The 24,258-nt window shown below is 38.5% G+C and overlaps 1 protein-coding gene across 4 annotated transcripts in view; it reads right to left on the reverse strand.

The window, feature by feature from the left end:
• Positions 1–411: 411 nt before the first annotated feature.
• Positions 412–24,258, reverse strand: part of stxbp1b (syntaxin binding protein 1b) — a 28,069-nt gene continuing 4,222 nt past the window's right edge. The window contains exons 2-19 of one of the 4 annotated variants that reach the window (XM_062417339.1): positions 18,833–18,882; positions 18,660–18,741; positions 16,290–16,366; positions 15,990–16,068; positions 14,838–14,932; positions 12,616–12,764; positions 11,860–11,944; positions 11,182–11,312; positions 10,925–11,032; positions 10,589–10,649; positions 9,479–9,544; positions 8,702–8,782; positions 8,419–8,557; positions 7,975–8,084; positions 7,285–7,386; positions 5,623–5,708; positions 5,331–5,485; positions 412–488 (exon numbers count right to left, since the gene is read on the reverse strand). In XM_062417339.1, coding sequence (XP_062273323.1) covers positions 412–488; positions 5,331–5,485; positions 5,623–5,708; positions 7,285–7,386; positions 7,975–8,084; positions 8,419–8,557; positions 8,702–8,782; positions 9,479–9,544; positions 10,589–10,649; positions 10,925–11,032; positions 11,182–11,312; positions 11,860–11,944; positions 12,616–12,764; positions 14,838–14,932; positions 15,990–16,068; positions 16,290–16,366; positions 18,660–18,741; positions 18,833–18,882 — 1,733 coding nt within the window. Of the gene's footprint in view, positions 489–3,731; positions 3,842–5,330; positions 5,486–5,622; positions 5,709–7,284; positions 7,387–7,967; positions 8,085–8,418; positions 8,558–8,701; positions 8,783–9,478; positions 9,545–10,588; positions 10,650–10,924; positions 11,033–11,181; positions 11,313–11,859; positions 11,945–12,615; positions 12,765–14,837; positions 14,942–15,989; positions 16,069–16,289; positions 16,367–18,659; positions 18,742–18,832; positions 18,883–24,258 lie in introns of those variants that run through there. The other 3 variants (XM_062417338.1, XM_062417337.1, XM_062417336.1) reach the window with 3 other exon arrangements.

Consider the following 24,258-nt stretch of genomic DNA (forward strand, 5'->3'; position numbering starts at 1 on the left):
AATTAATCAAATCCATGAGCCTTTAATGGAATTTGTCCCATTATAAGTGAAACACTGGAGTCCCAATGTACACTTTAACTAGCTTATATTTAAAACCTGCAGTCCCTGAATCTCACCCTGTCATCTACAACTACTCCACACACAGATATTAACACATTACAGACAACATTCAACACAAATCCAAATCTCTTCCGATACATTCTGACCAACATCGACGCACTTGTTAGATTCAACACACGGTGACTCAGAACACAGTTTGGTTTGTTAGTGAACTTAATTGTACACAACATCGAGTCTATATGTGATGTGTCATGCTTGGGGAAGGGGGTAGTTATAGCTTGGACTGTATTGCTGCTGTGTGTATGTAGGCTTAGAGGGGTAGAGGGGGGTGGAGCGCACTACAGGAGCTTCTTAGCTGGTCTGCTCTTCTTTCTCCAGATCTTTGAGGGTTTTTAGAAGGCGAGAAGGGGTGATGATTTGAGTTGAACCTGAAAGACACAAGTGAAATACTGTAAATACAAGATAATAATGTGTGAAGGATTGCCTCATGTTTCACTGACAGGGTCCTATTGGTCATGATCTCCAAACTCATCCATGTGTCCCCAGTTTATGACCACTCCAACATTCTGTTCTAAAAGCTAAGCAGACTGCTTCAACTGTCAGTAGATCTGAAACTCATATAAAAGCTTTCTTGATGGATAATTCTGGGTTTTTATGACTGAGGTCTTCAGATCAGGGAAAACAGGGATGTCTGTTTTTTATTTGCGAGTTCAATATAGATGTAGGTTTGCTCTTGCATGCACCCATAAGGGCCACATGCCATATCCTGCTCTGTCTACACCAAGCAGGTAGTTCCAGGTCTGACAAGTGAAGCCCATGGGGAAGTGCCTTAAACCTGCATTATCTCTAATGGCCAGCAGGGGGTGACTCTACTGGCTCCAAAAAGAAGTCTGATTTTATGGAAGTCTATGGTACAATATCCCTACTTCACACTCAATTTATTCCTTCAGTAAACACTTTGCTAATGAGTTTATGATCTCAATCGTTAGTTTCAAGCTTTCTTCGATACAACATGACGTTAATTTAGTAAATTAAGGTCCCATTTAATTTATACTTGACGATAAAACAGGGTATGCTTTAGGGCATGGTTACATTGTGATTAACAAGTCGCTACCATAGCGACAACATTGGTTAGGTAACATAACTATATTGTAACCCCAGATTCACAAAGTATAAGTGTGTTTCAGTGTGTTTTCTGTTCATGAAAGTTAATTAACAAAGGTTTTGGTTGTACTAAAATACCCTGAAAGGAGTCGGATGTTCAGTTTTTCCAGTAAGAACATTTTGTTTTAAGGGTCTTAAATTTAATATTCGCATTCAGGATCTAGATGTTATCTTAAAATCTAGATTTAAAATAAAAATATCTACCATTATGTGTTTCTTTAAGGATTGTAGTGACTGAGCTCACGTTTTGTTTGTTTGCCTCTCATGGTACAGACTAATGTTTGTTATGTGCTACCAACAATGATTATGTGGTCCTGGAAGTGCACAGCAATAGGTTCTCCTATCACATGGATAATTTTAGGGTCTTGGCTATTCAACTATTATGTTGACAGCAGTACAATGTGCATAACTGTACTGTACTGTCAACTGTATGTATTAAGACTGAAGGAGAAAACACTCCAGCCCTTCACCAACAGATCAGCATTGAAACATCTCCAGCAAAGATTTTCAGAACCTAGCAACACATTTAGAGGCAAAAGTACAGTTACATCATTCTGTGTGAGGATGTGGCTGCACATAGAAGAAAAATGATTTGGGAATAGAAAAGAGAAAACAACACAAGAAAGACAAACAACAGTGATGTTGCAAGGAAACAAATCACACATTGGAGGGAACACAAAGGTACAATACAACACCACAGACTGACAGAAAAATGACTAGCCAAAACATGACGAGGATAGATATTTTTTACACATGGAGTGGACATGGTGAAAATATAAAATATAGAGTCATGTTGTGTTTAAAGAAAGTCAAACCTTGATAGTTTTATAAAGACTTGGAGGAGGGAAGAAATGCATGTATTGCACACTTTAGAGTACAGTCTAGACCTGCTCTATGTGTTAAGTGCCTTGAGATGACTTTTGTTGTCGTACAAGTAAGGATTGATTGATTAATTGATTGATTGAGTGAGTGAGTGAGTGAGTGAGCGATTGATTGATTGATTGATTGATTGATTGATTGATTGATTGATTGATTCTGGTCAACTGATATAAAAAGTTAGGAAGTTACAGCTGACTACAGTCACATCCTACAGCAACAGTTATTTTCTGCCAAATTGTTGTCACATTTGACAAGGTTCTGATGGTCGCTACTGACACCAGTATATTGTTAAGTAGTGCCACTGCTTTGGTTACCCTATTTGCAGGCTACTGAGTAGACATCAGTGTTTGTCACTAACGAATGAACATTACTCTTTTGTCAATTACCTTTCAGTTCAACTGAAATGCCTTCCGTTACAACTGATACCAAACAATCAGACTCTTAAATGCATAATATTTCAGTTAGTTATTTATTCTATTTCTCTTGCACTTTGGTCCTAAGAAACGCAATTTTGTTCTGGTGTATGTATTTAATATATATGGTTGGAATGATTTGAATTTAAATTTGAATACTGCCATGCCATAATACAAAATAGTTTTTTTCAATAGTAGCTGTAAATGCTTTTAAATAGTTTAGATAAAAATATTTCATAATACTATATGAGCACACTTTGACAGTGTATATGAGCACATTTTACTAGTATGTGTGAAAGCTTTCAAGAGTTTTAATGAGAGTGTTTCAGTATGTGTGTGTGTGTGGTTTTCAGTGTAGTATTTGAATGAGTTTTGAATGAGTAGCATATGTTTATGAGAGAGGAGAAGCACATGTATATGCATGGTGATACTGAATAATGTCCCTAACAGCTCCTCATACAAAAGAAGGATTTATTGTTCTGCTTTTATACGATTGTTTCACTTTTGGGAGAGAAAAGGCTTCAAGGTTGAGAACTTGCTTCTTCCTCGATTAATGGTATCTCAAGGTTGTGAGAGACGAATGTGAAAGTGTGTTTCATCTTCAACAAGTCTTTTTCCAAAAATAGGTGCTGTGAAAATATTACAGGACTGCATACAATGTGTCATATGACCACATCTAGATGCAATAAATGTATGATGACGGATTGTACAAATAACAGTAGATAACAGAGCTCGCTTTCAGACCGTCTCTCACTGCTGGCATTCATGGTGTTGTTCCACTCTACGCATAAAAAGTAAGGGCGGTAGTGGTGTGAGGAATGGAGAAAAAAAAACAGAGGTGAAGAGAAGTTCAAATCGTGCTTATTTCCACACCTTCACACACACCTGAACCAAATGCTGCAGAAAGTGGACATGATTGTTGAATTGTTTAGGAAAGTTATAAAAAATGATTGGATGCAGTCACACCAGAACTGTCCAACTTCTTTCATAGTGTAGAATGCATAAGTTACAGGGAAGTTCACCAACAAGACAGTCTACCAAAAACACTGACAGGAGGAACAGGGTTAGATAATTCAGCATTTGAGTACTGATGAAAAGACAACAAATACTAAAATGGCTCAAAAGTGGGTAAGATGGAGGATGATTAGGCTGACACAGGGAAACTAGGATTCACAAATCACATCATGACTTGAGTATTTACTTCTCAACATCTTTTCACTCTGCCGGTGGCTCCTCAGTGCCCTCTGGTGGGGCGTTGGGGTCCAGGAAGTCTGGGTGCTGTAGTTCCTTTAGGTACTTAGTTGGAGTGAGAATGTGGGTGCCACCTACAGAGGACAAAAGCCTGAAAGCTGAACTCTGACTGAATCCTGGAGCTCTGGATGAAAGCTTATAAGAAACACAGCATCACTGTGAAAAAGGATGACTTCAGGAAATTCGTATCATAAGAAAATTACAAAACGCTGCATGCTAATGCTTTCCTCAGAGGTCAGTATGACTGTAGGCCTCATGAAAGTCAACCTGCTGATAGATTTAGCAGATTCAGTCGTTCTCCCTCCTTCTTCCTGCATCTGACACTGCATCCGTTCCCTGAGAGTCACAACAACATATCAGCTCTCACACACAACGTGATTAAGGCCAGCTCTGCTGAATAAGCAGCACAGGAACATAAATACAAGATTTCCAAACAGACACATCAGCAAGATCCAAACCCTCAGGAGGAATTACCCAGCTTTTATCTATCTATACCAGGATATATTCACAAAAACTATTGTCAAGCCTCTATATGAATTATGTAATGAGTATTAGATCAGAGGGAATAGAATAGAAGATAGAAGTCTGTCATGTTATATTATAATGTTTGTTTATTTTGAATTTATGTACAGCTGAGTATATATAAAAACGTGTATCAGCTGCACAAAAATAAAAATATGATGATTTTTTTTTGTATATTCGGGTTCACATTAGGAAAAGTCTGGCTAATAGAAATGTGTATAGGATGTATTTTACAGCTCTCAAATGTAAATATAGGTCACATTTGACCCTGAACAGTATGTAAGGGTTAAAATTGTAATTCTTTATGTTCAAATACATTTAAAAAATAAAGTTTAATTCATACTTTGGCCATACAGTAAAAATGTGAAAATCTTAGTGTCCCCAATTTATGTATTTTTATTACAAATGATCATAAAGCTGATCAATACTTTACAAGTTGAAAACCCTATATTATGTATATTATGTATATACATGAAATACAAATTATGTCCTGCCACTGTAATATTATATTAGTGTTAACCCCCATGAATATTAAGGTTAGAGTAAAGTAAGATACTATACCCTCCCAGTACCTCCCACTCCCACTAATAAGACTATAGTTACAGATTATTTTACACAGAGACTGTTTTGTATATAGTATTTTAATTGATTAGATTATTTATTATTTATTTAGATACATTTCTCTCTAGGGGGATCAATATAGGTACCTACCTACCTACACTTTATGTGCAATTTATTGCCAAAAAAAATCAAATGAAAATTTAAATAAAGTTTTAGGACTTGGGAGAAAAAAAACCTCAAGCAACAAACCCTGGATCCTACATTTTTCATACTGCAGCTCGACAGCATCTTAAATAACCCTCCTGTCTTCTTTCAAATTCCACTCCTCAACTTTCTAATACAGAGATTCTGGTACAGATGTGTTGTCATCAAGCTCCAGCTCACATCATCAGGGTTAAAGCTCCTCCACAGCCACACATATCAGCTGTTATCAACCAATTAACCCTTTAAAGACTGCTAACAGGACAGCAGTGGACTCACCAATGACGGCCTCCCACTTGCCGTTGGCCTGAGTGACCTCGTACACGCAGCGCATCTCGCTGTAGGTGATTCCTCCGATGATGAAGACGATGATCCTGGGGCCCGTCTTCATCTCCGTGGGTCCCCTGTTCTTGTGCCAGTTACCATAGCGAGCACTGCTAAATGAGAAACACATAGATACACAAAATATTGAAAGATAGTTTTTTTTTTACCAGTGCTGTCAATAATGTTAAACTCTTATTGAAGTCATTTGTTACTTAAAGGTTAGAGTAATACACATAAAATGACTAACCTTGATGGAGCGCTGGCTTTGGAACTTGCTTGTCTCTGGGAAATGTACGGGTACTGCTTGATGTCAAGTTTGTCCTCAATGGCGTCCTGTTGTAACACAAGTTGCCAAAGTTTACATGAGAGGTGAATTTAGGCTCAGTTTATAGAGACTAGATTGATGTCTCTGGGGGAAGTAGGGTGATTCCAACATTATGTGCTGGTCAGTGATTTGAATCCGGTCTGGAGCATACAGTATATGTTGGTCATTTTTCACTCCCAATTAATTCCAGTCAAAATGACCTACTTTCACTCGGGACTCACTGGTTCTCCTGTAATTGAAATCCTATCTGGAGCAGCATCCTTGTATTTTGAAGAGGCTCTCTGAGTTTCTTCCTTCTGCTGTATTTTACCAGCTGTGTGTGAAATCTGACTTTTGTGTGAAACTGGAGGAAGTCAAACTGTTTTTGCTGATCTGATAGATGGAAACATGCTACAACAAGTACAATAAAGAAAACTGATATAAGAGCAAGACATTTTAAAAGCATCACATGGACTGTTGTAATATCAGATACAACCTTTTTACACCAGATTTGTTGACACGTAAAAATGTGATGATTCTCAGGAAGGTTCTGCGGCTTTTTTAACCTCAAGATTTCTAATTGGGTTTTTGGAGGTTTATTGGTGATGGACACCAGAGGTTATGATGTCCTCATGAAGTGTAAGACTTTGTTAAGATTTGACTGAGTTATAGCTGAGAGAAGGAGGATGATTTTTGATGCATCTTTTCTCACCCTCACATCTCCAGCATCCAATCCTGCTGAGAGTCTGTTACACTGCAGATTTGTCATTAAGGTTGCAAAGGGGCAGAACATTTCTGAAAAATGAAAAAAATGAAACTTTCCATGGGAAGTTAAGCTGGGGAATTTTTGGAAATGTTTTCAAGTTTGAAACTTTCCATTGGAATATATGGGAATGAACAGGAATTAACTGGAAATTTGGGGTAATCTATACATACGTAAATATAAACATTTGGATTTGTCATAAGCAGACATACATGCATGGAAACTAATACAATTTTAATAAATTCTTTCATTGAAAGAATTGGGTTCAAATGTGTGGCTTTTCAATAGTCAATAGTCCACGGTTCTAGAAAATCATGTGTGCATGTGATGGAGGAATGCACAGTGCATGTAGGGGGTGTGGCCCTGCAGTAAGTAATGTACTATGTGCATGTGATGGAGGAATAGGGAAGTTATTCAACTGAATTTGCATTAAATCTGGTTGTTTTAAACAAGATTATGCTACAAGATGTTTTTTTCTAACTACATTTAAGTTCCCTGTTATAGACTAACATGCAATTATGTACATTTCCAGTTTATTTCTGTTAATTCCCACATGTTAATTCCCATGGAAAGTTTCCAACTTCCCAGAATTTTTCAACCCTATCTGTCATGGACTCAGTTTTGCACTTTGCAGTTCAGTTTTGTTGGCTCATCTGTTCAGTTTGTTTTGTACTTGTAAAGAATTATCACTACTTGTAACATTATTAAAACCTTGTCAACATGCATATCTGTTGCAGTTAAAGCCGCTATCCTGTAGCACTTTAGAAAGATGTCTCATGTCGGTAGAAGTTTGTAGTCGTACTGCACTAAATGCAGGTCAAGGTAACAGGAGAGGAGATTACCTCCATGAGATCCTTGACGAGAGGAGTCCACCTGGAGAGCTGGTAGGTCTGCTCACTGACTCGCTCCTTGCGGTCGGGCTTCTTGGCTTTCTTGACAGTGACCTGTGGCGACACACTCATCAATAATGCTTTCGCTTTCTAACACTCAGTAGTTAAGAAATCCTCATAACTACTAACTTATTAAAACTATCAACTATTCATTTCACTAAAACACATGTCAATAGATACAGAGATAATTTGTAGCACTTATACAAAAGTATAACATTTTTAAATATTTTAATTTTTGTGCATTTTGGGCCACTTGAGGAAAGTCATCAAGTATATAGTAGTAGTATAAGACATTTAGGGTGTTTTTACAGCAGTTAAATTTGACCCAAACAGTAGGCAAGGGTTAAAAGACAAGTGGATATAGGTATATATTAGATCTCCACCTGAAAATGACACAATCTTTTAAAAAAGCTATTCTCTTGAGGTGTGAAGCAGATGTCTACAAGTGGATGCTTGGAGTTTGAAAAGCTTTGAGTCAGTAAGGGAGGTTCTAACAGAGGACACTGGTTGGATCATGGGAAGCGTAGCATCCAGTGTTGACCCTCACTAAGAACTTTTCTCTGTTTCTATACAAAAAATTGCAACACTAAACACTTTAGGGAGTTCAGGATGAGACTCGGGTCCTGGGCCAGGACGGCTCACCTCAGAGATAATGGGCATGCCCAGGTGGGCCATGTTGGAAATGATGTCACTGTCCTCTGGTGGGATGTTGGCATGCTGAAGCAGCTTACACAGGTTCTCCTCAGACACACCTGACTCACAAACACATGCAGCAGATCTTTACAATCCATACATGCAACACACACTCACACACATGCATGACAGAATGCACATTCACGCATATGCTGTCATACATGTAGACATGAGGGAAAGTGAGGATGGAGCACTAAAGAAACCAAAGAATAAAACATGAATATACAGTATGAATATCTGAGATTCAATTCAGAATTACAGCAAAATACCAGAACAGTGCTTTACTCATCATTCAGCAGGATCTTCCCAATGTCATTACTGATGTGAAGGAGAACCGACTGGACAAACTAAACAAATCAATAGAATATAGAAAATAAACAGTGGATATCTGACCATTCTTCAGGAAGATGTAGAGCAGGATAATGCGGATCTTGTCAGACACGCTGACGTTGGTGTCCAGTAGAACGGGTACAATCAGTCTCATGGGATCCTTGATCTTCTCTCCCTCTGCATCCGTGCTCATCGCCAGATCCTTAACAGACAGGAGGGAGAGAGCGAGGGATTCAGCTTCGGGTGTTAGAGGAAAGACGTGGGTATGAACCCTTTTGTGGCTGCAGCTTTGGACACGGCGAGGCTAGTTAGGTTAAATGACATCATCATCGTCTGTCTGACTTACCTGCTCTACACGACAGAGTTTGTCCACAGTTCCCTGGTAGCGGTTCATACAGTCTTCAGCCAGGTGGAGATGGGTTGAGTACTGAGGTCAGAGAAGACACATGCTGTTAGTGTGTTTTCCACACACAGAGAACAATCAGTAATATTTGCTGGATGGGAAATCTTCAAAATAAAGTTGAGCTCCAGAAAATAAAGTGTTAAGAGATACATTTTGCTGAAAGACAGTTTATTAAGAAAGATTTAAACCTGATTATCCAGGTCTCCACACATGCAATATCCATATATGTATATATGTGAGTGGACAGTAGGGCTGGGCTATGTATCAATATTATATCGATATCGTGATATGACACTAGATAGATTTTGGATATCGTGATACAACGTAAGATTTGTCTTTTCCTGCTTTTAAAGGCTGCTTTACAGTAAAATGATGTCATGTTATGAATTTACCAGACTGTTCTAGCTGTTCTATTTTTTGCATTTACATACTTACATACTCATTTTATCCACATTACTGATGATTATTTATCAAAACTGTCACTATATAAATATTATGTGAAGGCACCAATAGTCACGATATCCATATTGAGGTATTTGGTCAAAAATATTGTGATATTTGATTTTTTCCACATCGCCCAGCCCTGGTGGACAGTTAAATTGAATCAAGTTGTACAGTAAATCTGGCAGCTGGATCTTTAACCTGATCTACTTTGGATGAAAACACTCATCAAATTGCAACCTGAGGTGTTAGACTGTACAGGAACATTGCAGCTCTTACCTTGCTGAGCTCTTTCTGATACTGAGGCATCTTCTTCAGCATCTGAGCCAGTTCCTTCATGGTGGTCTGGAAGATAGATGAAATGATATAAATCACCTGAAAGCTACAGTTTAAGCATATTTTGCAGATGTAAAATATAAAAAATGTAATTATATTCCACAACATGATGTATTGTTCAGTGAAAAACATCTTTCTCTTTCTATTTCAGCCTTTAGAGTCCATTCATTTGAAGTTTTTAAAAATAATTCAACATTCAAATCAACTTTTCTCAAGTTCTCTTCTGTTTCACATTATACCTTATTCCTCTATTTCTACAGACACTCATTTGTAGAATATTTCGGTTTAAGTAAGAACAGGTTGAATTTGTAACTGCAAAATAAGGTTTTTTACATTCAGTTATAGGCACATGTTTTTATGTTGGAGCTTTCAGCAGATGAATCTGACTACCAATATAATAGTTAGGAATTTAATCAGCTCCACCTCTGCTCACGTATTGATGCACTGATCATGACTGGTGAATACAAGTCCTGACAACTGCTTGGAAAACTGTTTGGCTGGTGCTCAGATTCAGGAAGTTAGATCAGAAAGGATATCAGGCCTCATGCAGGAATACATTCATTCTTAAATGGTATTTGTAGCCTTGTACTAAGACTTTAATAAGTCTTAGATTAATATTTACAAGCGGTCAAGACTCATCATATTTGTCATGAGTGTCTGTCTTTGTCCATAGGGCAAAAAACACACAAATCAAAATGCAGCTTTTCATCTGAATGAATTTGAAGTTTAAAATATGATATTAAATTAACTAGAATACAATATTGTACAGTGTATACCAGATGAATCAAATGTCTGGCTAAAAGACAAAGTTTTGAAGGTGTTATTTCTTCTCTCAAATGTAAAAATGGGTCAAATTAGACCCTGAATAGCACGTAAGGGTTAAGTCATTTTACTGTAAATATGTTCCAGTAATGTGCACCATAGTAAAGTTCCAGGCTTGAATCTTGAGGTTGTTCTTCTACCTCTGTGTGAGTGTGTGAAGGACAGTGGTGAAAGCTGTAACACAGTAACACATCCTGAAACCAGAGCTCAGCGATACAGTGTGTCCTCTACCTTTTCTCCACTGTTCATCTTTTTGCTGGCAGAGAAATCTTTCAGAGAGCGAGTCACGGCTCTGGACAGGAAGACAGGAGAGGACAAAATAAAAGTCAGGAAATGGAAAGTGTGTTTGATGAATGAAAACAGAGTAGGGTCTCTTTTTGCTAAATAGGACTATGTGACAAAGGTGTAGGTATGTGATAGAGGAAGGTGCATCTGTGTTTTCTTAATTCCACATATTGTACATATGCTGTGTATGTGTATGTGTATGTGTATGTGTATGTGTATGTGTATGTGTATGTGTATGTGTATGTGTGAGTGAGAGTGAGAGTGTGAGTTGAAGCCACTCACGTCGACACCTCTGCGATGTGTTTGTGTCTCAGACTCAGCCACAGGTCATCATCCTCATCCAGCAACACCTCCTTTGTCCTCGTCTCCCCCATCCCGCTGGTCTCAAAACTGAGAGAGGGGGTGAGACAGGTTTACAGAGTTTAGAGTGTGCGTGTGTTTGTGTCTTTATTACATGATTGAAATGACAGCATCTGCCTGTGTTCAGTGAAATCCTGACAGCTGTGTGACCTCCTTCGGTAACGTTTCTGGTTCTCTACCTGTACACGTCGTTCTCGATGCCCAGCAGGTCGTAGGCCATGGCCTGCAGCGTGAGCTCATGCAGGACAGGGGTCACTGGATCAAACCCGCGGTCCAGGATCAGCAGCTGAGTGCGAGACTTGTCTGGACCCTGAAGGCATCCGAAAGAGACATCACTGAGCACACTCACATTTCACTTCAGATCCTGCCTCTGCCACTTTCTCTGCAGTTACCCCCTGTCATTCTGTCAGTTCCATCTCTCTCAGTTCTAAAATGCAGGTGACCTATGCTCCACCACGTACCTGAACGCCTCCTGTATAGTCACTCTCTGCTGATCTGCTAAACATGCTGCTAACAATACACTTTCCATCTAGACATAAGGTCAGAGTGTCCATTCTCGATTTAAAGGTCTGCTGTCTACCTTGTCTCTGCTCTCTCCCTGACATGCTGGAGTCAGTCAGCAGAGCTCTGCAGCCCACTGATCGCTGGTGTATTGAATATTTATTAATATATAAGTATTGCATGTCCAAATTGCACCAAATTTTTAGAGGATTATGGCAAACATGTGTAAGTGGTGTAACCATTAAATACTAAATTCTCAATAAAATGTATATATTTCTAATTGCTCATCTTGCCGTTAAAATTCTGCACTTTTCTGTGGTTATAACCAGTTTCGACATGGTTCATTTTCAACGTACCTCTCCCAAGGAGGGGTCATCAGCCTTGTAACCATCCAGCTTCTCCTGAAGCATTTGGGCCAGAACCGAACAGTCTTTGTACTCCCTGAACCAAGACACACAAATACAGAGTCACAGCGGATTCTGTTTTTAATGTCACATCTACTCGCGTATTTGCCTTTGTGTGTAATCGTGCGTTCTGTGGGAACACTCAGATACCTAGATGATTTACAAGATGTTTGCTATAGTGTAATCATTTCTGATGCTACGGAAAATAGAAGAGCTATCTGACTTATGACTTGAGTGAGATGTGAATATGTTTTCCAGATGCTTTGTGTGTCTTTTTATAACATTATTACCCTAAAATGTCAAATAAAAGCCTGTATTCAAATAGTATCCATGGCCAGCACAAACTAATAAAGCAGACACTGGGCTGGGTCAAACCCTAACCATTTTGAGTGAATTCATTTCCATCAGTGCAACAACAGATTCCTGCCACACTCTCCAAGTCCTTCAGTTTCTCTTTTTTTAAATAGCCTGCTTAGCTTCACTCATTTCATCCTGTTGCTTTCACTTTCATTTTTTAGACTGCTGTTATGCTACCACCAATGAAACTCAACACTTCCTTTCTTTCACATTAAAAGCCTACCAGGTAAGTATAGGGCTTATACTCATCGAGATGGTTTGAATGTGAAACATCTGTATGAAGGGATGATTTACTGATGATAGCCCAGTGGCATTGATGAGGTGTTAGAATGAATAAAATATGAGTCTCACGCTCTGTATCGGACTCCAGGATACTCTTTGAGAGTGGCACAGAGGGTGGCGATCTGCTCAGCACAAGACTCCAGCATGTTGTTCTTCACGTCAGCCTTGAAGGGGCTGTAGAAGTCCTGAAAGGCATCCACTCTATCCAGTGAGAAGACCTGGACACAGAGACAACATATGGTCCAATCACAACCCACGCAGCATGTACTCCTTTATAACGCTACACTTGTTTCACAATGGACAGATCCAACATGTGGATGGCCTGTGTTTCACACAGGAATGAATGCATATGCTTAATTATACTCTATAAAGATATAAATGGTGTTTTATTTATTTTTTTATATTTATAATGCTATTTTTCACTTATTATTATTTATATGTTCGAACAAGAAACACATATTAAACTTAAAGTAACATTCATTTAGGAACATTTCCTCCCAGGTTTCTGAGTCAATATCAAGCCCACTTGTTACAACAGTAGATCCACTGAAAACAAAGAATATTGACAAATGAAAGTACTGGTGGTACTTATTTTATCTTATAATTCAATCATAAAAAATAAATATCACAAATAATTGAATGAATAAAAAACTATATTATATGAATGTTCAGTGCCAGTATCAGTACCTCAAGAAAAAGGGTTCTAAATAAATGTTCCTTTAAGCTGATATGTGTTTCTCTTACAGTTTTTATATAGAGACTTTTTGGTAAATGTTTTACCCTATAGACCGGTGAGGAATCATATATGGTAACTTCATTTACCTTGATTTGTCACAAAAGCAAAAAAGTCATGTAATATCCCCTAATAACTCTCTAGGGTTGAAATGTTGAGTTATGAGAAAACCTGAAAATGTTGAAATTGAATATAGTAACTAAAAAAATCCTTACAAAAAACAACACACATTGATCCCTTTTCCACACTCACAATCTTACAAACACGCACACACATGCACCCATCTGTTACTGACTCCATCACATGATAACAATCCCTGCGCTTTCTCTTGTCACACACACCTTATCTGCACTCCCATTGGCTACAGGGAATGAATGTTATTCTGGTCAGCCAATCAGGTAAACGGATCATGGGCGGGGGGGGCAGGGAGGTGGGGTCAGTGTGGCCAGTCATCACCCACCACCACCCACCCCCCTCAGGATTAAAACTACAGGACAACAGCAGAGGATTGAAGACTAAAGCTGATCCAACACAAAACACAGTGAGCCTCGTTGTCCCTCCTACTGCTGCAACACTTTCTCATTTTGTTTAGGGGATGATAATATGAATTATTGTACAACACAACCTAGATTACAAGAATATTGTATTATCCAAAATGTTGAAGTATTCCATTAAAAAAAACATTGTGAACATTATTAATTGGCTCACATAATGCTGCTGAGAGTACAGAGCAGCTCTTTCACTGTTCATATGTGAACCTGACTGTTGTTTCAAGACAGACTTGAACATTTGTGAACCTGTCCTTTAATATGTGATGTCCTTAAAAATAAATGAACACACTGTTGTGGTGCTATCCTGCATATTCTATTCTACACGCTTAAAAATACATCTTTGTTCGGTACAGATCCCCACAAAAATGTATGATTTTTGTGGGGATCTGTACGATGATTCAGCACTTTTCAAATGATATACTATAGATGGAACAGTGGTATTTCTGTCCTCACATACTGTCTATCACCTGGAAACAAAATGACTAAACCATGATTTCCAAGACTGTTGGTAATGTGCAGTTGGACAGTTTAAGGATAAAAACACAGGCATGGCCGGATCTACTATACAGGCAATCAGAAAGGAGCCCTAAATGAAGTGGTTTTCTCGCTGCTTATGGTCACTGTTGGAAACCTTTTATTTCCAAAACTAAATTTGGAGTTACAAGGTTTCCATCCAACTGCAGAGTTATCCAGTCAGAATAAAAGAAAAGTTGTTTGGGGGACATGGGCCTCAGTGCCCAGGGGCCCTTGGTGGTACTAATGGAATAATTACTATGCCTGCTTGTGTTACCTTGTGTTGTGCTTGTATTAGTAAAGTAAAGGTTAGAGCAGAAGATTTGGTGATTTTCATCTCTGAACTCCAAACACAGCCGTACTAATGATGCAGCTGTCACTACAGATTCTACACACGGTTGAGTGAAATCCTTCCAGACCTCTATCACACCTGAGGCAGATAATTCTAAACAGCGGCTGCTGCCGGTCTAATCTCAGTGTGGATGGTGTCTTACTTGAGATTCATAGGGCAGAAAGGCGACGTGGATCTCAGTCAAGGCCTTCATGGCTTTGGAAGCGCGGGATTTGGTCAACAGTCCAAACAACGAGTCTGGGATTGCTGCAAAGAATCACACAAAAACATGATGAGTTAGATACAACATTATCTCAGTACTGACTGTTTCAATATGCATGAATTCACTTAATTGGCTGAATAAATTAGGGTTTTAAATGTCACATATTTAAGAGAAAACATTGTCTTATATTACAAATGACTCTCTGTTGTCTTGGACCAAATCACTGAACAATAATCTAACTGTAAGAACATTAATGCTTGCACTGATCATTTGGTTAAATAGCTAAGCAGTGTTTTATAGCAGCCATGCGTCTGCCAATTTTTAACCCCCATTTGATCAATCTGGCTGTCATATATATTGGGGAATCATCTGCATACATCTCTGTGGTGGCATCATTCTAAATTAGAGGTATGAAATAACAGTTGAAGTGCAGGAAAATGAAATGACATTTGTCACTGCTCCTTTTAGCCATGGCTGCATCTTAGTTTGTGACTTAGTGTGTTCTTCCCCTACAGTATCAGCATCTGTTCAAGTGGAGAGCATTAAGGACGGAGCCTGTTCAGATCAGTCTGACTGTCCCAGGCACCTCTCTGATTAGGTTTCTTTAAAATAAATAAATATCTATGTACACGTGTGCACGTCCAAACTTTGGACACAATATTTTGGACGCAGTGCAGTTACAAATTCCAGCTGTGCCCATTTGTCTAGAAAGAAAAGCAAACTGTGGTTGTTTGAGCATTTGAACAAATAGTTCTGTCAGAGAGACTGAACAAAATGTACTTTTTGGGCAGAATGTATCATCTTTAGGTGAAGCATTGGTGTAAATACTCTACAGCTTGTGACAGTAAAGTAGTGTCTGAGGTTATGATGAAGCAGGGATCAAGTTATTACCTTCCACTTACTCACAATTGCAGTTACATTTATATTAAGTTTATTTCACTGGTATAATTGTTCCTTCAGCAGCTGCTCAGTAGACTATGTGCAGTATAAACATCAGCGAGTGTGTATTTCAAAGGAGTCACCAGATGAACTTTGAGTTTACTAATGTTCCTATATATCTATATTTTGTGGTTTCGGATGGCAGTTACTCACTGTCAGTGAAGAAGACGTGAGCTGCTCGGTACCTCGGAGACTGCGGGTCTCTGAAGTCATCAATCAGACCCTCAACAGACTAAGAGAACACAGGAGAGAACAATGTGTTGACTCATTGACTGATGTGAAAAGGAATCAGTGTTCGAAGACACATTCATGGAAAGAAATGGTGAATAAATAACAAACAAGTACAAATGTTTTTCTTCCAATAATCATCAGATGATTATCCATGATGATTTTTATTTTTTTTCAAATTTATGGACAAAATTGCAAAGTGAGAGCGATATCTGTGACATTGACCTCGTCTGAGGGGGTTATCAGGTAGATGGCTTCCATGCTGGGCAGAGGCTCACGCTTCTTGCCTACGTCTTCTACAACTGGAGAGCAAAAGAAAAGAGTAATCAGCAATAATCTATCAACAATAACCTATTTATAAGAACATCACTGCATTAAATGTGTTTTTCATGTTCATACAGAACCTTTGTACAATTGAATGCAACCGTCTGTTATTCACAAAAAACATTTTGTCACTGCTCAGTATTCTAATTAATAATGACCAATCCTCTCTATTACCTCATGATGAATTCACTTGTTAACTGACTTGAGACTGAGGACAATGTGGATGTCTCTTACTGGGGATTTCCACCGGGTCCGTCAGCGGCGCGGAACGGCTGCGCCACGGTTTAGCTCCGTCACCTCCGTTGACACCGGGAGCATTACGGCAGTGGAGCGGAGCGTGCTCTGGGAGAGAAATCTGCCTTTTAAAATGAAGTTGCACTGTTAATACAGTAATTACGGCAGCCCAATCAAATCCGAACGAGTGCCTTTAGTCTACCGTAATTACTGTAGTAGCAGCACAACTAAACGGCCCGATTTTGTTAACTTGCTCAAATTGAGTTGATTTGGTAATTTCCTTTGATTTTTGTGCTTCTATCATGTGTCAGTGGAACCTATCAGCTCCTGTGACCACGCCGCAGCCGTAACGCGCCGCTTACGGACCCGGTGGAAATTGGGCTTTGACGGTGTACAAAGTTGACAGTATACTTCACATTCATCTCACAAAGGTCATTATTTAGACTTTAAATTAAATAAAGAAAACTTGCAACTGCTGCATTTAATAAAGATGAACTCTATATAGACATATATATCATACATTTGTCAATTAATAAGCAATCAGCCCATTCTAATAGTAATTACTGTAAATCACTGAATGGTTTAGGTCCAGAATACATGAATGACAGGTTAATAGAATATAAAGCCAGTAAGGCTCTGAGATCTACTGACTCAGGTCAGATAGTGGAGCCCAGAGTTCAAACTAAACATGGTGAAGCAGCATTCAGATGTCATGCTGCACACTTACCCATAGAACTCAAATCAGCTCTAAATGGGAATATTTTTAAGTCCAGGTTAAAAACATTTCTCGTGCTTAATGTGTTTTGATGGAGCTCTTATTCATTCATTTGCACTGTATGTCCTTTTAATGGTTTTAAAGCTAATCATTATTTTATGATGCACTCGGTTTATTCTTAGTTTGCACTTTTAACCAGTACAATGGTTTTTATTTTAACTTGAACTTTATTAGGTCACGTGTATTTATAACAAATTTTAGTATCCTTATTTATTTTTAGACAATACATATGTTGTTTTTAAAAAATGTTTTTATCTATCTATTGGCCTATTACTCTTACACCTCTTTTTACTGTCTTTACATTGTCTGCTGTTCATTGCTTCATAACTTTTCATGCTTATATTGAGCTGATGGAAACCTGAATTTCCCATTAGGATCAATAAAGTGACTATCTATCTATCTATCTATCTATCTATCTATCTATCTATCTATCTATCTATCTATCTATCTATCTATCTATCTATCTATCTATCTATCTATCTATCTATCTATCTATCTATCTATCTATCTATCTATCTATCTATGTTTCCAATTTTTACTGTTAATCATCCTCTGATATTTAGTTTCTATGTAAAGCACACTGAGTTGCTCCTGTGTATGATGTGTATAAATAAAGCTGACTTGCCTTGCCTAAATCTAATTTTGAAAATGTTTTTATGAGGAAGGAAATGCATTCAACACCTTTTTACACCTCAATCATACACACACACACACACACACACACACACACACACACACACACACACACACACACACACACACACACACACACACACACACACACACACACACACACACACACACAGTGTTTTTAGTGAGTAACACTGAATGCAAACAAGAAAACAAGAAATCTCCACAGTGTCTCTTGGTAATTACTGTACCAGATGTCAGTGTACTCCTTGGATTTAAAAGGATGATAAAGTTGTCTTTAGCCCTGCTCTAATGAGGAAGATGAGGAAAATGTAACAGTCAGGAAGAGAGGAGATGTCAGTCAAGCTGTACACTCCCGTACAGAGGTGATCTAATCAGCCTGAATCATTCAAATCACCTGTGTGGGTGTAACATAGATGGGCTTGGCTCTTAAAGTATCATGTTCATAAATATAAATATACTTTTTTCCCCCCTGCAACATTTCTAAACATCTCAGCTTCATAAGCACAAATGGATCAGTTTAGGCTCAACTGGATTCAATTTACCAGCACTAAATTTGATGAAAGTCTACAACTGAAGTGAAGTGAGGAGGCCTGAGCTGTTGTACTTACTGGTGATTCCCTCTGACATGATGTCTGTCATCTTACAGCAGGAAGAAATCATCCTCATACTCATTTTATCCACCACCAGCACCTACAAACACAGGCAGACAGGGACAGCCAAGTCGATTGTTATCAAGAGACTATCCTCACATCATCGGGACAAAAGGACAAAAGGACCATACCTTCCATTTTCCTTTTTCTCTCGCCTTCTTGATGACATCGTTCATTATCTCTGTAAAAAAGGACAAATAGGATTACATTGTAGTAAAGATAATAACATAAACTCCAGATTTCACAGTATGCATCAACACTACTGCCTTATGCATGAAAATAACAATGAAAATTGGAAATGCAAACTTGATATTTAAGCTTTATTGTCGAGTGTTAACCAGACTGAAGCTAATTTGAATAAGATGGCAGGGTTCTGTAAACCACACAGTCGTTAACATTTACACTTAAAATCCGACTTCTGAGTGAAAATATCTGCTGGTGAGGTGTGAGTGGGAGTTAACAGCTGTTTTTCAATGAACACTCACATTCATTGATAACTTTCTGGAAAGAAATGTAAAATTGTCAAAGTATGGAAGGTCGCAATTTTAATTGGAGTGTTATTGGTAATGGGATTATCGTCACATGGTTTTGTATGTTTTTGAGCATTTTTGCCTTTATTTGAAAGTAGAAGGCGTAGGTGCTGAGAGGAAACAGGAAGACAGAGAGAGGGGAATGACATGGAGCAAAGGTCCCTTGCCTATCATTCTTATCTTATAAATATTAACAATAATAATAATTATTGTTAATTTCTTCCTATTATTTAAAAAAAATAGTTTATTCTATTTACTTGTTTTTAAATGCTGATTTTTTATATATTTGAATGTATGTATATGTATTAAATGTGTGTATATATGTATGTATGGGTGTACATATGTGTATTTATTGTATATATATTAGTACTTATATGATTTATTAGGAGTATTTTGGAAATACTTATTTCTAAAGTATGTGGATACACTCTTAATAGTCGCTTGTGTGAATGAGTGTGTGCAAATTGTTTTATATGAGTGTATGTATGTGTGGAAGTAGGTGTGCCCATACATACAAGGTTTAAATAAGTGAACTATAACTCTTATAATAAAATAGAATGCAGCAGTCTTGTCATGATCAACATTTTCATTCATTTGAAGCCATGTTTGTGTCCACCAAATGAATCAAAGTCCAATATTCACTCTGCCTCTAGCTTTCTTATCGTCACCAACAACTCCTGAAAGAAATATGTGACTCTGTAGCTGCTAAATGCTCCACTACGTTCACCAAGTAGTCTCTAACTGTATCTGTTGTTTGACCAGGTTGATGACAGATTTAAAAGAGAACAAAAAAGCTGCAAACAATAAATCCAAAACATTGAGCTAAAAGAAGCTAAAAAAGCTTTGTGATAATTGTCTGTGAATTCATCACTACCGGCAACACCTTTCATATACATATTGCTATGTGGCCCACTGGCAATTTAGTATTTTTTATTCATCATAACAATATCACAATAATAAAGTCCATCAGAGTGATTGGATCTGTATCTACGTGAAGCCTGATCTGTTTATCTGCTGACGGTGTGCCAGCTGTCAGAATTTCAACATTGTACTGTTTTGATCTGCCAGCTTTTTCGACTACAGCCAACTGTTTCAGTCAGCGACACAGTCAATACACCGACGGACTGACACTGATTTTCCAATGTATTGTTTCTGGAGCGGCATTGCTGCTGAGTCTGCAAACTGTGGGTAAACAGTGGGTAAATGTAAGAACTGATGTGGATTCATGGGTTTTCATCATCTCAGCTTGCTTTTCTGCAGTAAAATGAATATCTTTGAGTTTTAAACTGTCAAAGCTAGTATTATCTAGCCCTGTAATTGACATCTGTGTTCCATGAGAGTTCTCCTACCAATAACTGTCCTTGGGTGTCTGTATTTATTTATAACTTCAACATCTAATGCACAGTTTCAGCAGCAGACATCTCAAAACCTTGGTGAATAGAACTGTCTGTATGGTTAGAAACATGACCATGAGCAAGCTCTTAACATGGTAAATGGACTGTACTTATAGCACTTTTCTCGTCTTTGACCACCGAAAGCACTTTTAAATTATAAGTCACATTCACCGATTCAAACAAAACCTGCTAACTAATGTTTACTCACACATTCACACACCATTGGCGCAGCCATCAGGAGAAATTTGGGGTTAAGTATCTTGCCAGGAGCCAGGAATCAAACAGCTGATATTCCGATTAGTTGACAACCGCTCAACGTCCTGAGCCACAACGCCCCATAACATGTCATTTATATTTTTAACAGCTTTTAGAGGAAAGGAAGTAACGTTATATAAAAATGGTGTTGAAGTCAGATTTAAAAACAAAATCTGGAGCTGAGATACCTTTAAAGCAAAAGTTCAACCACCCCTTAATTCTAACCAGAACATCTGGAGCATCCAAAACTCATTAGAATTATGGATATGGGTTTTTTTTCACAGTGACCCCATCTACACCTAGTCACTTTGTGCAATAGGAAGTGGAAGTGGAAATGCATCCAAGAGGCAGACTGAAATCTGATTGTTCAAACCTCTACAGAAGGTGGTCAGTTGAAATGTCCAATGGAGCTTCAGAAGACCAATGGAAATCATCTGAGAAGCACTAATCAGGACTTTATGGTAGTGGGACTTGATGGAAGCCACATTATAGCAGCAATGGACTCATGTGACTCTGAGAGCATGAGGACAGATTTTCTCCAGTCGGGGACAAAAAATGACCTTTTTGGTCAGATCATTTAGACGCAATCACCTGGTACTGCTCATCACCAGTGAAGCATGGTTGGGGCGGCATCATGTAATCGGATTGTTCCTCAGTGGCAGACATGATCATCAGAGATGAGGGAAGGATGAAGACAGCCAAATACAGAGAGGTTTTTCAGGGTGACAACTACCCAGAATTAAAGCTGAAATAAGTATATGATACGATGATGATACAACTCTCTATATTGCTAAAAGAAAAAAAAGAAAAACCTGAAATATGTAACCAAATATCTGCAAGAGGAAAAACAATGATTTCAATCAGAAATCCAGTCACAGAGATAACAATGAAATAACTTTAAGAACTGAAGTGTAAGGTTAAGTGAAACATGAAGCAAGGGAACCAAATAAACTCTCAGTGTGACAGCATTGACCATAAAACATGCTGTACACACAGGGAAAAAACACAAAAAATCAATCTCAAGACATGTTGACTGCACAAATCCGACACAGCTGACTGCACAGATGGATACTGAAGCAATACGGCAGCAAAATAACACTATACTTTATATTATAATCAATAATGAAGGGCTTAAGAAAGCAACGTGTGTATCGAGTGTTTCACAACTCCTGTCACTTGTGTTGATGACCAGCGTCCCATTTTTCCCTCACTGGGGGTTTAAGCGTCCGGTCTGTCAGACTCAGCGCTGGGAGGGGCGGGCCCACTGCAATCACTGCCTCTAATCTGCTCCCAATCCTCTTATCCAATGCACCGCTCCCCACCGCTATTTCTGGGCAGTTTCTGTGTCAGCGGACATGGCATCACAGGGGAAGCAGCATCACTCACTCACACACACACACACACACACACACACACACACACACACACACACACACACACACACACAAAGATAAATACACAGACTTACACTTCCAAAATAATTCAACATGTCCTGTTTCTGATGCAGGGCGATGAGGATGTTTGAAGGGTTGTCATAAGCACATTTACATAAAGTTATGGCAGCATGATAACTGTGAGATATGAAATTGGAGGGCATTTTTTGATGTATGAAATAAAAAAGGTGGATAGTGTGCACATCTAACCCTAGTTGAGTACAGTGCACGTCAAAGAAATACAGCAACAAAGGAAAAAGTTGCAAATTTGACTGATAAATCTCCCATTTTTTGCTGCACCGTACGTCACAGATATAAAAAGAGGTTTATATGATGATTTATCACAAAACATCTATTTCTGAAGTTGGATCATATGGAGGTCCATGGTCTTCCAGTCAGCTGGGTCCTGCTGTCTGAGGAAAGCCAGTCAAGCGGGTCCATTATGCATTCATCAGTGAATGATCCTGTTTATCCAATTACTCAACAGGATTAAGTGGAAGTGTCCATGGAAGTATTGGACGCCACCTGACAGCCAGCTTTCACAGGCTGGACAAACAACAACAGGCTGCTGCTAAATCTTAATATTGATATGAGAATCACTGTAACACGGCACAATCACACATCTACAGCTTTATAATACTGTGTCAAACTCTCTTACAGACACCACAACAGACTGTAAGAGAAGCTGACAGATTTGTACTGTTTAACTGATTACACTGAACTCATCACTCTAATTTATACATGTTAACTGGATGCAGAAAGAAATAATGCAGACAAAGCTTCATATGTAACTTCATATTTTTAAAGCCATCATTGGTAAACATTGTGTAAAACTTGTGAAATGCTTCCTCCTGTTCTTCATCGTCTGTAGACTCAGACCTTGATTAACCTGCATTTTTGTGTGCCAGGAAACTTTAACAAGACACACTTATTACTAGGACTGGGTATCAGTATTTGATACCTTTAAGGTATTGACTGAAATAAGTTGATACCAAGTAGTATTGAAATGTCCCATCAAACGATACCTGCAATCCATCCTTTTAGCGGCCAGAGCTAGAAAATATGACTATTTGTATGGACTTGCTCACAATTTATTGCGACATGTAATTGTCCCATTGCCACAGCAGCTTCAACCAGTCTGTGGTGGCATTTTATGCAATTAAATGTTTCTATTCACATGATGTTATTGAATGAAATACAGTTGGTATCAGTATCACTTTAAGGGTATATGGATTGGTATATCCAAGGCCAGATCATCTCTCACACCTCCTACATTTCAAAGCAATGGAGGTCCAAACTGCTGAAACTTTCCTCTGATATTCTCGGTTTAGACAAAAAATATGTAGACTCCCCGGATCCAGAACCAAATTCAACCTGTGTCCACTAATCAAGCTGTCCAGTTACTTCCCAAGACAAAACAAAATTACTTTGAATTTGGGGGAAAACCCAGTAAATGATTAGCCTTGCAGCTGAGGCAACAGAAGGTTCAAAATCTGATCTTTCAAATTAATTCTCCTACCGGTGACATCCTCACTAATCCAACCAACATCAACAGCTGCTTTTCGGACTACTACTACTACCAGTCAGAATCTAATACAGATATGCTGTCACTTGATTCATTTTCATCACAGATCTGCTGGACTGTAGTAACTATAGACCTATAAGTCTCTACCCAGAAAGTGCAGCTAAAGGACCAGGTGCAATTACTAAGCCCAATGCTATTGACAAAGAGCTAAAAATAGATTTCCAGAAAACAAATAGCCTTGGACAGAGCCAGAACATATGCAGTAGTGAGGCTGGTGCTTCCTACATCTATCGCATAGGGGCTCTATGTCTGTTTTAATTTTCATCAAAGACCCCGAATCTGTCAAACCTTCAGAAGAACGCCCTTGCTTTCTGTACTCTAATAGCTAGAAGGTTGATTCTCTTAAATTGGAAATCCAGT

This window comes from Scomber scombrus, chromosome 4 (assembly GCF_963691925.1).
Source record: "Scomber scombrus chromosome 4, fScoSco1.1, whole genome shotgun sequence".
NCBI lineage: Eukaryota > Metazoa > Chordata > Actinopteri > Scombriformes > Scombridae > Scomber > Scomber scombrus.